Below are 18,997 nucleotides of genomic sequence, written 5' to 3'. Positions count from 1 at the left end.
GCAGTTAAACCCCATCCATCCCTTCCTTCATCCATCCGACATTCATATTCAAACATGCCACACAGATTCTTACATACTTCACTCTGTCTTTATTTGTGTCTGAAAACAGAGGATGTTGGGGTAGTTTTACTCGTCTACGTAAGCCGGCGGTTGAGAAGATTGAATGGTCCATCCTCATTCATCGATCATCCTATCCTATTGCACAATTACAAAGTCTTTCACCTTTTAATTTCCTCCAATCAGAATCAGAGTCTCATAACCCATGAGGTTTCATGCCACTTACTTGGAATGTTTACCCGTAAATTAAACACGTCATAATTTATATATATGACGAGAGTATTATGGTCATTACAAGAAAATAACTCAATAGAGATGAAGAAATTTGATACTAAAATTAGTATCGAGCTAATTAGCAAATTAAAATTTTCGTTGCTAATCTACATTACTTAATATATATCTTTAACAATTCGTTGTTAAATCATTAATAAGTAAATATCTTGTATTAAATAATGTAGATTAATAGTGAGATTTTACTTGTTAATTAGCTCGAGTTAAGGGATTTTCTTATAGTGATAGTTATTGTATGATTAGTTTGAGTTCGAGCAAGATTGTTGAAATTTTGACTTGAAAAGATACTTTGGTGAATGGCATGACTTGAAATAATATATCAATATAGTATATCCAAGAAAATTTACTCGGAAATTAAAAAAATTGGGAAAAAGTTCATATTCTTGTACCAAGAACAAAATCTTTGTTCTGAATAGTTGACTCACTTGATCTAACCATCTTCTTTATGCCTATCCTTTACATAGAAAATCCCCCCCTCCCTCCCCCCCCCCCCCCAAAAAAAAAAAAAAAAGAATAGATTAAATACTAAGCTGGTGAAGTATCCAGCTTTGTATAATCTGATATACACAAAGAATCATCATCGTCAATATCTCCATCTTCATGGCTGGTTTTGCCCGTCAACTCTTTTGCTCTCACTGCCTGAACTTCCCAATCAGTTCGGGCCAAAACGAACAGCATGGCCACTGCACAAGATCCCTGCGCCGCCAATAACCCCATCCATAGCCCCTTGAAATCATAACCGTAGTAGAAACTCAGCAGCACTGCCACCGGCATTCCCACCAGATAGAAGCACCCCAAATTTATATTAGCCCCCATTTTCGGCCTCGCCGTTCCTCTCAGCGCGCCGCAGCCTGTCGTCTGCGGGCAGTTTCCGAGCTCGCAGAGGCCAATTATAGGCAGGACCGTAGACGTTAACGCAAGAATCTCTGGGTCTTGAGTGAATAGACTAGCCCATATGTTTCTCACTGTGAATGCAAAGAAAAGAGCGGCAAGTCCCAGGAAAAAGCTTGCACATAAACCTAGTGTTGCTGAGAGTTTGGCGCATTTAGGCCTGTTGGCTCCGAGTTCGTTTCCAACCCTCGTGGAGACTCCGAAACTCAGAGACGAAGGGAAAATGTAGATTAAGGAGGTTGTTTGAATGAGAATTCCCATCGATGCAACGGTTGCACGAGGATTTATCAATAGGCCGCATAACAAGATCATGATCTCGTACCACCACCACTCCAAACACACGCTAATGCAGCTTGGAATTGCGAGGTTGATGAGTGATCTCCATCCCTTAAAGCAGTCTGAGGAAATCCCGGCCCACGTCTTCTTGTACGCTCCCGATATTGCAACGTACATGATCAACGATCCAACGAGGTTGAAGTTGGTCCAAACGCCGGCGAGGGCAATGCCTTTGATCCCGAGGTTGAGGACTGTGACGAGAAGATAGTTGATTGGGATGTGTAGAAGAATAGAGAATGCGGCGCAGTAAGTCAATGGCAATGTTATGGACTGAGACCGTAGATATATACGGAGAGGGTGGAGAAATGACTGTGCAATCAGATCAGGAAGGGAGAAGAGAATGTAGGATTGAGCTTCCATGGCTATGTCATGATCCTGGCCGCAGACGATCAGGATTTGCTTCATGTTGAGCCATAGAAAAGCAATGGGGATTGATGTGAGAAGCAATAGAATGACTGTTCTTTGTAGGGTGAGGCCAAGAAGCTTGAATCTTTGGGCTCCGAAGGCTTGTCCGCAGATGGGCTCCATTCCCATGGCGAGGCCGGAGAGGATGGAGTAGCCGGTGATGTTGGCGAACCCGAGGGCCAAGGCGCCGCCGGCAAGGGAGAGGTCACCGAGGCGGCCGAGGAAGAGCATGGATATCATGGAGCGGGAGTAGACGAGGAGGCCGGTGAGGATCATGGGGAGAGAGATGTTGGCTATGGATTTGGCTTCTTTGAGGGATAAGGAGAGATGATCATCAATTTTCTTGCAGCTTCCATCATGTTCTAATTGGGATGTTGGAGTTTCGGAAACCAAAGGATTCAACATTTTTTGTTCTTTTTTCTTTTGATTTGGCTGAGGATTTGAGTTTGGAGTTGGGTTGCAACAATAAGTAATGGGCTTGACTCCTTTTAGAGAGAGAAAGAGAGGAGAGAAGAGGGTTTATGGGAGTTTCGAAAGATTTGAGGGGTTTATGAGGAGTTGGGTTTTGAACAACCTTAACCCTGTTTTTGTACTGGCTGTTGCTGTTGGCTGCTGATTTCCCTTTTTTTTTTTTTTTTTTTTTCACGTTAAGAAAATTCGATTTGTCGTGGGACGGCCAATTTTTATTTGAAAAACATGCTAATCTTGTTTGACCAGACAAGAAACCTTCCAACTTCCAAACATAGCTTTCGTTTAAGGAAAACAAAGGTATCATTTTTATGGACCTTCGCTTTCAAAATAATTAATGTTTCATCCTCGTGTAATATATACATATATAAATTAATTTCAAGATATACAGATAATAAATTTTATATAAGACACATAAAAATAAATGAAGTATAAGATAAAATACCAATTTAAAATACACAATCTAATCCCCATAATTACAATGAAATTTGGAGTCCCGCAACACTTGTTTAAAATAATCACGTCAAAAAAAAAAAAATTTCGGACGCCTGACAATGTTTGACTTGAGTACTAGTTACATTAAATAATACGACATGGTTGTTATATGCTACTATTAGTACGAGCGCTCAAGAGCAGAAACGTATAATGTTTAGTGAAAATACCGAGTTCGTCCTCTTCCAAACCGACCATAGCGTCACAACATCCATCTCGCCTGCAAGAACATGGTACACTCAAATTTTTGCAGTCGTGAATCAGCCAGCATACCATGTTTTTCTTTATTTTATTTGGGGTTTACTTCATTAATTTATTCATGTCGTACAATTAGTGTTTTTTGTGGGCCTAAAAAATTGATATTCATTTTTGTCAACACATACGAATGCAGGAGATTTTTTTTTTCAACAAAAAAAAAAAGTACGTGAAAATACATATGGGCTAATTTGTATACACCGTAGTCTTTGAATTTTTTGCTGAGGCTCCATGAACGAGAGATCATGGGTTTGAATTATACTTGTGTGGCATTAACAGTAGTTATTAATTAGTTATATATATAAATATATTTTGATATTGATAATTAACGTATATTAATTATAATTGATTCATTTAACAATAAATAATATCTGCAGTTTTATTTTATTTTATTTTGAGGATGGAGATATCAATGGGTGGTCAAAGAGAGAATGTTTGGTTTTAAATGGGAGTATTGCATAAAAGTTGAGGAAGTTAAGGATGCATTTAATGTTGTCGTAAGAGAAGGAAACTGATATATGCCTGAGTTGATTTTGGTTCGATCGTTATAACAGTAATTAATCGTGATAGAGCGTTAGCATGAGGTTGACTAATGTTTTGAGTACTAATATGGGGCCAATCCATTCTAATTTTAGTCCTCTAATTTAGGGGTGATATTTTTAATCTTGTATAAATTAATTTTTGTAATTTATTCCTGTAAATTTATAATTTTAGTTCTTCTTCGATCAATTTGACCGAAAATTGCAATTTACTTGCAATTTTAGTTTTGTAAATAAATTTATAAAGGACCAAAAATCCAACTTTCCTAAGTTATAGGACTAAAAATGCAACGTCTCTTAAGTTACAGGACTAAAGTTAGAATTTAATTGTTCTCTACAAGTCAGATGCAATTTTCGGGTCTAATTGGCCCGGAAAAGATGAAAATTACCAATTTTTTTAAATTACAAGATTAAATTGCAAAAAAATCTATTTGCGCAAGACCAAAATTTCCATCCCCTAAAAGTTGTAGGACTAAAATAGTATTTTCCCAACAAATGAAGTATGTACGTGAAGGACCAAAATGTTCTTAGGAATAGTAGAAATGTCAAAAATAAGACACGAATTCATTTGGACCACATCAATCTGAATTATGTTATGGTTTGAAATGTGAGTTTCAGATTAGGTCTAATCTGATATAAGTGGTACGGGAATACCACTGCAGTCATGTATACAAAGAAAAGATGTGCTCTGTAATTTTTTATTATAGGTAGCACTAATACAAATGTTGGAGGACTATAATTATAAGAATCCACTTGGTACGTTTCTAGTAGGGAAAGATCTTTATCATGTATTACAAATTAGACATTGTAGACGAAAAGCTTAGGCGGTTTATAGACCTCAATGTCTCCTTTCTCTAACGAGGTGCTGTAATAGGACAAACTTCCTATGAGTTTGAAGCCAAAACGGACAATACATTGCTAAGGAAAATGATTGGGTTGAGAACTGCTCCCTTGTGAGGCGTCTTTTTAGGATAAATTCGTGAGACTCCTAAGAATTTAGAGCGGATAATATCTTATGTAACGAGACATCAATCAAATTTACAAGTCACATCAGTTTTCTTGTATCTTTTAATTTGAACAGGTATGTCAATAAATTATTAGTACTCATGACACTGATATGTAAGACGAAAATGTTATGGAAGATTGATAGTGGATCCTAATTGTAGTTTGTGGCGTTGTGGACACAAGATTAAAATGGAACAAGGATCATGTCGTGCGGCATTGCCGTCCTGATTTTGAGTAATTAATATATTTAGGGTCTCATCAATTTTGGAGTTGATTTGGGGTGAAATAAAGCTCAGTTCAAAATTGACTATTTAATTCACCATTTAAAGATTCCATCATATTTATCTATACTGATATACATATAAAAAAATATTTTTTATTTATAAATAACAATTTATGACATTACCATACTAATTTTTTTATTATATCAATAACACTTCTAATTTGGGGTTCTTTTCTTTTTTTCTTTCTTTTAAAAAAATTGGTTATATATTTTATTTTTATTTATAATATTTTAAAATGTGAAAAATTATTTACAAGTACGGCATGTCACAATGGTTAATTCTACTAATTAGTAATCCCGTTTTATGTGAATGCTGCCTAGTTAAGTTAGCAAAAAAGTAAAGTACCATAGTTAGAAGATCGTGAATTCAGATCCTATCAACGTGTAGGTGTTGTTCTACTCTTGCAGTAGCTATAATTATACTTATTAATTAATTATTAATGTATGAATTGTTATCATATTCAATAATTTAAACTATATTATAATTGAAATTAATTGATTTATTACAAAGAAAAAAAAGGTCTCATTTGATATAATCTCTATAATACTTAAAAAAAATAATTTGCACTTTTTGATTGAAAAAGTCCTGATGAAATAAATAAATATTGTTTGTGAGTTTAGAGTACATATGATTTTATTTATTTTATTCTTTTTAAATTGACAATGAAATAATGCAATCTAATTAGTGTTCAAAGTGTAATATTAATTAGATTAGAAACTATTATAAGGGTTGACTTTGAGGTTGGAACCCTAAAATTATTGAAGAGCTTGATAATATTTTAGCGTTGACATTTTAATTTCTTCATGATGTATTAATCCTTAATTAATTCACCAAAAACAAAAGTCAATGTCTAAGATAATATGTGCTACAATTGGACCTTTTCATCTATATATTTTTATGTCTCATAAAACAAAAATATTGATAATTAAGAAAAATTCTTTAAAAAATATCAGTCTGATCAATTATTTATTTTTTTCTCTTTTATATTATTAAATCAAAAAAATAAAAAAAATTATGCACACACATTAAGCGTACGTCTTTTATAGTTGTAGTCCTAAACTAAATCTAAGCATACATGTGATATGAACAGTTTAAGGCTAATAATCCGTCCCAATACTTAAGAGTATTTTGTTTTTTTATAATTAAGCTGCAATGATGTTTCCTTATATTATACAATTTTTCGTCCTGTAATTTGTGTTATTTGATATTTTTGTACTTCCAACTTTTTAAAGTAGTATTTTACTTTTGCATATTTTAAATTTTTGCGATTCCAATCATATTTTTTTACCAGACTTCAGCGATACTGACGAGATGTGTGAACTCCAATGAAAAAAAAACTGAAATCATAAAAATTTAACGATGTAAAATTAAAATACTATCTCAGAAAGTTAAAAAATAAAAATACTAGAAAAAATGAGCCAAAATGAATGGTAGTCCTAATTTAAAAGGTCACGTGAGATGCATATGCAACTTTTTTGGTGAAAAAAAGTGAACTTTAACTCCAAAAAGGATTGAAACTGCAAAAATTAAAAAGATAAAGGACAAAAAATATTACCTTATAAAGTCAAAAAATGAAAAGGCTAAGAAACTAAGTTACGAGAACAAAAAAGCTTTTAACCTATATCATACCTAAAAGGTTTGTATAATTTACTAGTGACTTATGTAAAATGTCGGATTTTGATTGGAATAGACTCTGAATTAGACAAAATTAAGAAAAATTGAATTCTTATAATCAATTCTATTATAAAAGAAAACCCATTAATTGTACCAATTTTTTATTGTTCTATTTTCCCTTTTTATTTATTTTATTCTTTCAAACAAAATCGCCTATAATCGTAATTTTAATAATTTTTATTTATTTTATAATTATTATTTTTTCTTTCAACCCACTACTCCATTTTTCTCTGTTATGTCTTTATATTTTTTGCCCTTATAAACTTTCATAAGTCTAATATATCTTATTACAATTAATTTTCTCTCATACATGCTCCATATATATTTTCTTAAAAGCTTCTATATTTTTAATAAACTTACAATGATAATTTTTTTTTTATATTTTAACCCTTTTTTTTCTCACATATTTCTCTTTTTCATCGCCTCATTACTTTTTACGTATTTTTATAATTTTTTATCCTTACCTCATATTATAATTTTTTATATATTCGTCGAAACCGCGTGCAACAGTTAACTAAAAATAAAGAGAGAGAAAGAGGGGGATAGAGACATAAAATTTTTGAGTGGACTATGTTGCTCCTAGTTTTGTCAAGATTGTAGAATTTGGAGGGATGAGATCATTTTATACCTACAATCCAAAGGCTTTAGGTGAATGAGATAATATATACATCCAGATTATTTAAAAATACCTAAAATTCTGTCTTTTTTGTGTAGTCGGCTAATAAATAAAGAAAAAAGAATTTAAAAAAAAAAAAAGAAAAAAGAAGTGGGTTCCATGGACAGCACATGATCAAATCCAAAGGGTTTGACAACATTAAAATAAGCAAATACGACGACGCATTCCTTGTTAGCATCCTCGCCTGCACATCTACTTTCATGTTTGTCCACTGCGTGACAATGGCCAACGACAAAATCCAGGATTATTATAATGTCAAAATCAAGCTATTTAAATCAGTCCTTTATTTTCTTTTTTATCAGGATTTTTAAAATTAAACTTGAATAAATTAGAATTTTGGAATTTGTAGAACAAGACAAGTGTTCGCGTCTTTTTATTCTGGTCGATCCGACTACCTGACACAACAACAGTTGATCTTGAACTTATCTAAGGGTATGCTATTGGAAATGCGGATCCGTACATGCTATCTGGCGCAATGACTTCATAAGATATGTATTATTTATGCCTGTGGGATCTAACACTATAACGCCAATATGAATTTAAATAAATGACTTAAATTATAAAAAAATTTAATTGAAGGCAACCTCAACAAGCTTATGACTCGCGCTGCAAGCCAATCTACAATCTGGATCGAGAATAAGAAGTAGACCCACCTCGAACACCAGACATCAGACACAGCTCATAAGATCATCACTTACCTTGACCAAGATCAATCTTATTTGTTATATTATTTGATACATGATTAAATACATTTACAATCCAAAATTATAAAAAAGAAAAATAAAATACATGCAGAACACTCAAATATGCAACCTTTTTCTTAAAATCAACCAAATATTAGTAAAGTATTATTTAATTATTTAGGTTAATTCATCTTAATGTGTTTAATATAGATTAATATTTCCCAATATAGTCCAAAAATTTGATTTGGTACGCCATGAATTTAACATTTGAAACAAAGCTCAAAATCATTTCAAGAAGTGGTTGGTCATAGAGATAAATTATATATAAGCTCATTAACTTAATTTGTTTGGATAAGTTATAATAATTTTTTAATTATTTAACACCCAATTTTTTGAACTTTTTCCATAGTATCTATTTTTTCCTCAATTGATAAAAAAAAAAAAAAAAAAGAAGAAGAAGGTGATGTTGGTGTGGGGGGCATGAATCATATGTTTGTAGCATCCCCACGTAAATAAATTGTGGTTGAGTTATGAATCGGGGAGTGAAGTAAATGTTTGTAGCATCCCCACGTGAACCTACTAGCTAATCAAAACAACCAACCCTAATTAAATTAATTAATTTCATATGATTTGACAATAATTAAGTTTGTTAATACAATAATTAATGCAGATTCATCTAAATTTCACTAAAGGATATCTATAGCTGATGGTCTTCTTGCATGACATGCTACCACACTATAATATTCACCTCTCTCTCTCTCTCTCTCTATATATATATATATATGCTTTTAATATAGTTTTATTAAACATGAAATAATTATATGAAGAAGAATGGCCATTTGGCATTTTTAATTACATCCTAAAGGTAGACGTGATTTGCTTGCTACACCTTTGAATTGTTTAATATATATAGGAGTAAATGTATTTTTAGTCTCGTAAATTAGGTTTGATATGTTTAAAAAATGCACGGGTCCAATAGATTTGGACAATCATTCAAGGCTATGGTCGAAGTGAATGTAAATCCTGAAGCGGAGATTTGCAGAAAAGGCGTTAGAATTTCGACGCTCAAGTTAGTGTTGGGCCTTTTAAGCCTAATGTTTTGACGGGCTTTGATCATGATCCGAGTTGAGGGATGTTCTGGGCCTCATCCCTTTGCCAATCTATTTTCTAGGGAACACCCGTCAGGGCCGCCTGCCAGGTCCTCCTAGGCCTTCTAGAATGCTACGGGCGTCTTATTTCTTTTTTCTTTTTGGATCGTTTGGCCCTCTTTGGGTAACTTATTTTTATGCAAATCAAGGTTATTTGACCTTTTCGTTCTTTAATTTTTTAAGATTATATTTTTATCCCACATCTTTTTAATATTTATGGTTTCAATTATTTTTCTGGTTAAAATTCATGCCCACCGGCAATAAGAGTTTTCAGAAATTATTGCTCTTAAGTAGTTTAAGTTTTCTGCATTCAATTTAGAGTTTATCAGTTTCAAATAAACCTCGAAATTTCTCTCCCTTCAGCTAATTAGAGTATGAATTTCAAATATATCGCATCGATAATGGGATCGTAGACTCCAAAACGTAAGCCGTATTTACATAATTCCATATGAACATATAGTAGAAGAATTATAACTTTTGTGTACGACTATAGAAAAGAAAATGAAAATTCATGTTGAATACTAATTAACGTTATTCATTATTTTTGCAGGCCACACTACAAAAAAATAATTATTGTCTCTACACTATTAATCATTGTGATAAAAGTCTATCAGTGTCAGACAAAATTTATGCAAAAATTTAAATTAATTAATATGCACTGTGGTTTTACCAATGACTAAAATATTTGTCATAGTTTTTAGTTGTAACAAATACTTTGATCTCGCTTGTGAAAATAATGGCTATTAGCTGTTGTGCAACCGCGATTAATTAATTAGTAACCTCTATTTTTTTAACCTTAAATAACACCTGAATGTTGATTAATATTTTATCATACCAACTTGTGAATACCCCAATTTATCTTTAATTAATTTCTTTCTTTCAAATTAAAAAAATAAAAATTAATCAAATTAGTAATCTTAATATTTTTTAATAATCACACAAATTACAATTTTTTTTCTCACTTTTCTTTTCCATGTTCCTTTTCTCAAACTTTCACATTTTTAATAAACTTATAATTATAATATTTTCTTTTCACAATTTTTTTTTCATCTCACACCATAATGTTTTTTTATATACTCGCACAGACTACGTGCAACAAAGACTAATAATATAAAAAATAATTCATTTTTTATAGACGAATAAAATTTCATAGAAACCTATTTTATTTTGCTTTTTTAAGAGGGGCTATTTTATATTCAAAACCCCCAAAAATAGTCAGAATTAATTTCTTGAAAAAATATATAAATCATGTTAAAATTAATTTTAATATATCATCAAACACTCGTACTAAAAGATTTCAAAAACTCTCAAAAAAAATGTTTAAGAAGTGGCATCACCTTAAAAAATTTTGAAATAAGTTCGAACAATAAATCACATATATAATAACAATAACCATTAACATAATTAAATAAAAAACACAAACAAAACTAAAAAGCTTAAAAACACAACTTCCTCAAACGAATTAATTGATATTACTTTCTACGAAGACAGTCGAAATAAGCACAAAAACAAAACAAAAATCAAAACAAACTGACAAATTAAAACTCTTCAAGAATTGTTCATCAAGGCTCCCCAGTCTTTTTTTCTTCTGTGATCTCCGTTTCAACCTTTGTGTCTTCTCCCGCCTCCTCCTCCTCCTCGACGTAATTCTTCCAATACGGGTGTTTCTTCCAAATTCCACTCATCTCCTCGATAGGAATACCCTTCGTTTCTGGCAAGAATTTGTAGATAAAAAGGGACATTGCAAACACGAATGCCGAGAAGAATACGAACAAACCAAACTTCATTGCGCAAAGCATTTTCAGGAACAGTTCGGCGATAAAGAAGGTAAAAATCATGTTCACAGCAACGTTGATGCTCTGTCCGGCTGATCGGACCTCCAGCGGCAAGATTTCGCTCGGCACCAGCCACCCAAGAGGCCCCCACGACCATGCAAATCCGGCGACGTATACGCATATGGCTATAACCACGAACATTGCATACCAATGAGGAAGCTCGCCTGGGTTCCCGTTGACTCCGAATTTGAGTGCAATGCAAATAGTAATGATAATCTGCAAGTTCAAAATGTAAAATGTAATGAAAATATAGTTCAGATAAGTTAATATGAGTGAGAAATGAATCGATGTTTAAATTACCTGGCAAACGAACATTTGAGCACCGCCTTCCAAGAATAGGACCCGTCTCCCAATCCTGTCGACGGAGAAGATAGAAACGAGGGTGGCAGCGCAGTTGACACCGCCGGAGATGACAGAGGAAGCGAGCGAAGCGTTGTTCCCGAAACCAATGGTTTTGAACAGAACAGGAGCATAAAACATGAAAACGTTCATGCCTGTGAGCTGCTGGAAGAAAGGGATAAAAATCACCATAGTCAAGTGAGGCCTATACTTCCGCTTCAAGAGATTCGCCCATGGATGCTTTATCTTCTTGGAAGCAACGCTAGCAGCCACCAAATCGTTGAACTCCTCTTCGACATTCTCAATTCCTCTGATATTTCTCAACCTCTTCAGGGCTTCTTCCTGCTTGCCTCGCTCTATCAATGAATTGGGCGTGTCGGGGAGGTACAACGAGCCAGCAATGAACAGCAGGGCGGGCACGGCTGCGCAGCCCAAGCTTATCCGCCAGCCCTCGCCGCTCTTGATTTGGGCCGTGAAGTAATTGATCAAATTGGCAGCAAGAATCCCGATGGTGATTGTTAGTTGGAAAAACATGTTAAGCATCCCACGGTACCTGTACGGGGCCATCTCCGACAGGTAAACAGGCACTGACTGCAAATACATCAAAACCCTAAAATCTTTAGCAAAAAACTTCACAAAAATACTAGTAATATTGACAAATGTGCAGTTAGATTGCACATATAATCACCTGATTGGAGAACCCGATGCCGCAACCTAAGAGAACACGGCCTATAATAAGCATAGTAACATTCTGGGCGAACCCGTTGACGATCGCACCGGCAAGAAACAGGATTCCACCCAAAAGCATAGAGAACTTCCGGCCCAACATTCTCGTTATGGTGGAAGCAAACACCGACGCCACCAGGGCCGCCAAGTACAACGACGACGTGAAAAGGGTCAATTTGGCGTCGTCGAACTTGCAATACTGATTCGTACCGCCGACGTTCAGTTCCTCCTTCCGGTACACACTAGGAAAGAATTTCATCAAGAACGACGGCATGGATGTAACTCCGCCTGAAATACCAATGTCGTATCCGAAGATTAAACCGCCCATGGCGGCGACGAAACACGTAGAGAAAACTCTGCATGTGAGTTTTCCGGGGTATGCTTTACCGCCTTTGGCGATGACGCCTCCTCCGGCCATTTTAGGGTTTGAAGAAGGAGATTGGGAGTAGAAGGTGGGAGGAGAAAGATCGATGAGACGTAAAAGATCTTGGAAGTAGTATATATATAGTGATATGGGAACTTTGTAGTTTATCTTTATAGGATATCTTTGTTTGTTAAAATGAACTGAGCTTTACCTAATCTGACTTGGTTTAAGATGCAATCTGATAGAGATTCTCTTATCCGTATTCATAGATAATTATAGTTTCAGTGTATCTCAAACACTAATGCAAATCCCATGCTATCTTATTAATATTATATAACAAATTCTTATTCTTATTATTAAGAAAAAAATATAATTTTGGCCCCAGAATAATACGAGTGTAGAAATTTTAATCCTATTGGAATTCAATTTGCATATGCAATTTTAGGGGAAAAAAAATAAAATTGGCATATTAAGAATAAAATTTACGGAAAATTGCGACAAATTAAGACCAAATTTATAATTTTCAATGAATTTCGTCCTTAAAAAACAAACTTTATTTAAGTTTCAGTGTTTAATTGTCAAAATGAGTTTCGAGAGGACTAAAATTACCATCCTCTAATTGCTCACTAACAATAAGGGTGGTAATTTTAGTCCTACTGAAACTTAATTTTATAATTAAGTCCTGAAATTTTAAAAAAATTGACGCATTATAGATAAAATCTAGCAAAATTGCAAATTTAGTAAGAACTTAGGGATAGCGTGGGGCAGACATGCCAAATTCCAGCTAAATTTACAATTTTCCACATATATTTTTTTTAAAATGTGCTATTTTATTTTTTTAATTGCCAAATTAAATTTCAATGGTCCTAAAATTGTCACTCTCTATAATTACAGAATCAAAATACAATTCTTTCTTATTATTTTTATTACAATATATATAAAAATTTAAGTATTTCTAGAAATATTGTCAAAGCTTCCGAACTTCTGCAGTAGTGTGTATATATATATTTAATAATTTCCAATTCTGAGTATATAAATAAATACATGCATTTGTAATCTATACAATTATAAAAAATAAAGCTCATCACAAACAATAGTTAGATCATTTTTAAAAGTTAATTATAATTACTTCTTTTTTTCTACAACAATTTATCCACGCCATTTAACATCACTACACTAATTCTTTTGTTGTGTTCATAATAGCTTAATTTGATTTTTTTTATAAATGTTATTTGTTGGTTTATATATGTGATTCTTATGTATATATAATATAATTTGAAATATGAAATATTCTTCATTATATGCACGACGTGTTATGACTGCTAGCATACATTAATTAAAACCTATAAATTGAATAGGATTAAATGCTTATTTGGTCCTGTAATATAAGTCATTCAGTAATTTCGTTCTTTAATTTTCTACAAAAGTATTTTGGTCCTACATATATATTTTTAACTTTAGTCCTTTTACTTTGCTGAAATTCACCTCCACCACACGAGAAGGGTGTACCAAAATGTCATTTTAGAAACTTAAAGGATGAAAACACCAAATAATTGAAGTTACGGAACAAAAATGCATTAATAGGAAATTAATAAATCTAACTAATTAATGAATTTATCAATTTTAAAAAATTGAATTTGATTAATTTTCATCCAACAATAACCTACTTATTAGACCACGTACGGATTGAATTTTCTGTTCTATCTTGTATTTCATTTAACATGTACATATTACATATATAAAATATTTTCTTTATAAATAAAATAAATGATATAATATCATTTATATATATATGATGTGTATATATTAATTAACGAAAAAAAATTTAAAATAGAAAACCTAACCTGCTTTTCTTTTTTAACTAATTATAACGATAATTAAATTATAATAACTCATCTCGATAAATATATCGATATATCTTACAGTAACTCACCAACACTCATGATATAAAGTGAAACAAAGATCATAAGTCCGATAAATCTCGAATTTGTTGGGACATCAATCCTAACTTTAATTATTAAACTAAGACATTATCGATGAAAAACTAGGGCGCTTGGATAGAGCTACTTGAAGTTTGCAAGGAGCATTTAGTTAGAAATTAAGGTGATTGAGATACTCACAATGTAATAAGTGTTTGTGGTTGGGCCCTAAAATGAGATTAAGATTCATTGAACTTCCGGTCCAAACATAAGACAAAGGCTTACTTTCACTATTTCAAACTTCTCCAATTAAAAAAAGTTGAATTTTCTATAAAGGAACAGTTCAAGTAAACAATGAAACTTTAAACTGAATGTCCAAATTTCTTGTCAAATTAAAAACTGTCCTTTTGAATTTGATCAAATTGCATGTTAACAACTTAATTATGTAGGATAATTACTCCAAACTGAATTAATTAAACTAAAACTAACGATTTCTACCAAAAAAAATACTCCTCCAATGATTGAGTAATGAGTTTAGCTCACATATTTGTAAGTTTAATTATACTGAATAACTTATAAAATTAAACTCGAAATAATATCATAGTCAATACACTGCAATATATTGTCTCGATAGTTACAAAAAAATTTGATACTAAAATCAACGTCCAACTAATAAGTAGGTAAAATTTTCTTTTTCCGGCAAGGCGGGCCAGGAGTAGGAGTGTATGCGGTGCCGGTTGGGTCAATTTAGATAATTTTTCAGCCCAACCTAATATTTGCAGTTTATAAAAAGTTTAGTTCAAACTCAACTTCACAATCATCAAAACCCCACTTTGCAGTCTAATTGGGTTGGGGCGGTTTTTGGGATTTTTATTATAAAGTTAAGCACTTGTACAATTATATTAGTATTTTACGACAACTTATGCTTTTGGTCTAATTATCTATCATAATAAATGTATTTTTCTGTAGTAATAGTTAACAAAAATATAAAAATAAGATATATCAATTACAATATGTAAAATATACATGGTTATATATTTATCAAAAAGAATAAAAATAAATATAAAAACTTACCACTTTTTTTTAATAAAATTGTGAAAAAAGCCCTTATTTTGAATTAAATTATAAATTAAACTATTCATAATGATATATAAATACTATTTGAAATAAATAAGTTGATTATGAAAATAGATTGTAACAAAATAATAATATCATCTACAATAAGCACACAAAAAGACACACACATGTATATGTATGTATATGTGTAGGATGTACAATGACTAAGACAGATAAATACAAATATATAGTAATTGAGTTTTTTTATATGGATAATTAATGCACATATATGTATTTCACAATATAAAATATATTAAAATAAAATAAATATATTTTTACTTGGTGTTTTAGATCATAGTTTAATATATGTTCTTAAATATTTTTCAATAAGTCTCATACATTCTCAATAAATATTACTTTACCTTAATGATCATATTACATAAACAAACACTGAAAATAATGGGTATTGTCCCACAGATTATTTTCATTCATAAAAAAGTATGTTTTTTCAAATTTCTACATCGTATTTTCTTCTATTTATGTAGCATATATATTTTTCCTAGTTACTATTAATTTTTTTTAATATTTTTATTTATATAGTTATTAGTTGTGACTAAAACTCTTCATTATTATTTATTTTATTAGAATTTTGTTTCAATTCAACTATATACATAATTAACAACTATATTATAAAAATTAATTGTAAAATTATTTATTTGGGCATAAAAAATCATAATTCTATTATTATATAAAAGGATATATTGGCCAAAAAAAAAACATAAAATTTGACAAATCACTCATACATTTATAATATAGAAAATAGGTATATTATAGAATATCAATAAAAAATATAGTAATTATTATTATTATTGTCTCTCTTGCCAAATGAAATAAACCAGCCAGCCAACACAACCTTGTTTGCGGTATTGAGGTGTTGCCCAAATAATCCCTTTCCTCCAATTCTAGTACATAATCCCTTTCTTTTCTATGATGTTTTACTTAAAGTTTAGGGTAAATTGCAACGAGAGGTTTGACATTATTACGAATATTTTCTTGTTACGTAAAAAATTTATAAATATCTTTCTCAAATTAAAAATAATTGTGTAACTCCTAGACAGTAAAGTGAACATCACTTTTTTACTCTTGTTGAATTTTTTAAAAATATATAAAAAAATATAAAGAAGAATATGAGAGTGAAAAAAATAAATAATCTAAAGGGAATATCAATTCACAAAAATATTTTAAAAAATTATAAAATTAGGGGTATTTGTAATTTTTTAAACAACGAGAAGATATTTGTAATTATACCAGACCTCAGGAGAGGTGGTAATTCTAGTACGAAATTATTCTATTTAATTTCCACGTTAGTAAATTGTTGTATTATAGTCAAAATTATATTTTTGGTTTTGTGACTTTAGATTATTAGCACTTTTTGTCTTATGACTTATTTCATTTACACATTTAGTCCTTTTTTATGACTTTAGACTTGAAAATCTCATATTTAGTTATTTTTTGATAAATTTAATCATATGCTGACAATTTTGGTCCCCTTGACACTGTAATATATGGATATCATTTTTTATTTTATAACTATGAGTCGCTCGGACCAAAATTATAAATACGGAACTAAATTTATCAAAAAGGGACCAAAATATGATATTTTCGTGATTAAATTCATCAAAAAAAGATTAAATATATAAATAAAATAACTAACATAATCGAAAACGTTAATGACCCAAAGTTAGTGAACTAAATATATAATTTTACCTCAACTGTATTTCCAATGAGTTGTAACTTGGAAGGCGTTCTTGGAATGGAGTGATAAACTAAAAACAAGTCATTATGTTTGGCTTCGTTTTTGGGCCATCTCGGAGATGACCCAAAACCCAAGCAATGTTTGGCATTCAATATTTTGTCAATTTTTGTCTCGTTTCTAGGTATTTTGTAACCGTGAGTAGGGGATAAAACTAAAATTTCTCTCTCTTCATTTACAAATGAATTATATATATATATATATAAATATATATATAAAAAAGATATGATTTGACAATAAACAGTACTTTTTGTCTCCTCACTACCCAACATCAAATATACTAAATTTATTTTATATTATCTCTAAAAACAAATCCAAACATACACACTATCTCTAACTTATTTTCATTTATCTTTGTTTTTCTCTCTCTATCTCCACAAAATACCTAAAAACAAATTAAAAACAAAACCAAAGTGATGAGGGACATAACCAAAGTGATGAGGGACATCTGAATTTGAGATAGGGGGGCTGGCTAAGACTTTTTGGCACATAACCAAAGTGATGAGGGACATCTGAATTTGATAAGATATAAACTACACTCCATATTCATTTATCAAATTACTATAAGTCAACCAAAAATATAATAAAACCTCAACTTTTAGTAGAGAAATCATTTTATATTGAGACATGCCCAATTTGAGTAGGCTATGACGTGGGGGTCTGCACAATGACACTTGGAAATGATATAAATGCCCCTCAACTTTTTAATAATATAAAAAATAATTAAAATTTTGACCACATCTATAGTCAAATTTTGACCACATATATAGTCAAATTAATTATACTACAAAAAATAAAATTATCACTAAAAATATATATTATGTGACAATAATTTTTATCTTGTTAATATATAATTATTAGTGATAAAAAATTTGTGAATAAACTTATCAGAAAATATAATTAGCGACACATGTATAATAACAATACAATATAGTGATAGTAATCATTTGTTGTTTAGATCGTCACTAATTATATATAGTGATAACTTTATGCACCACTTTTTATCATTTTAATTTTCACTAAATAATAATTTTTACAGAATAATGGTAATTACTAAAATCATGAAATTTATTATCACGACAAACTAAAACTTCTTCTCACTAAATATATACAATTAGATGCAACATTAAATTGTCACTGAATTTTTTGTTGCTATCTTTTTTTTGTGGTAATTTTTGTCATTTTTCAGTTAATTTCACAGAAAAATTATATGTGATTTGCACAAGATCCAATTAAATTACAATTTTAGTCATGTAAATCAATTCACACAGAATCAAAAATGCCAACTCTTTTGAGTTACATGACTAAAAATGACAATGCTTACTAAAAAACCCTGCACAAGTCTCTTTTTTTTTTTTTTTTATAACTTACAGCGAGCTCTCTTGAGATGCATAACTACGAATACCCTCTCGTTATCTGAAAATTAACCAATACGCTCCTCCTAACATTTGATGAATAATGCGTTCCTTGGATGAAGATCTGAAATGTCCACTTTGACCTTATTTTTTTTGTTTAAAAAATGAAACAATATATATATATATATATATGTAAAGGTCGAGAGGTGAAATTCTCTTCATGCCCTGCTAGTTGTGAATAAAGTGTTAGAAAATTGTAAAAATAAGTAAAATAATTTCATCATCCACAAACGCATTTTGATCAGTTCATCATAAAAAATTAATAGAATGAACTAATTGTTGGACGTACGTTAAATAAAAAGGTATTGATAATTTTTTAATAATAA

The 18,997-nt window shown here is 31.1% G+C and overlaps 1 protein-coding gene and 1 pseudogene across 1 annotated transcript; both read right to left on the bottom strand.

The window, feature by feature from the left end:
- Positions 1-873: 873 nt before the first annotated feature.
- LOC105164240 (MATE efflux family protein) lies at positions 874-2,385 on the bottom strand. The gene has a single exon (XM_011082854.3). The coding sequence runs from the start codon at positions 2,383-2,385 to the stop codon at positions 874-876; it is 1,512 nt and encodes a 503-aa protein (XP_011081156.1).
- An 8,381-nt stretch (positions 2,386-10,766) lies between these two features.
- LOC105164241 (sugar transport protein 1 pseudogene) lies at positions 10,767-12,522 on the bottom strand (annotated as a pseudogene).
- Positions 12,523-18,997: the final 6,475 nt, after the last annotated feature.

The sequence above is a fragment of the Sesamum indicum genome, linkage group LG6, assembly GCF_026168435.1.
Source record: "Sesamum indicum cultivar Baizhima isolate 11 linkage group LG6, ASM2616843v1, whole genome shotgun sequence".
Classification (NCBI taxonomy): Eukaryota; Viridiplantae; Streptophyta; class Magnoliopsida; order Lamiales; family Pedaliaceae; genus Sesamum; species Sesamum indicum.
This window is presented reverse-complemented; position numbering and strand designations above follow the sequence as displayed.

Coding starts and splice junctions, on each gene's coding strand:
- LOC105164240 (XM_011082854.3), bottom strand. CDS start 2,385: ATGTTGAATCCTTTGGTTTCCGAAACTCCAACATCCCAATTAGAACAT.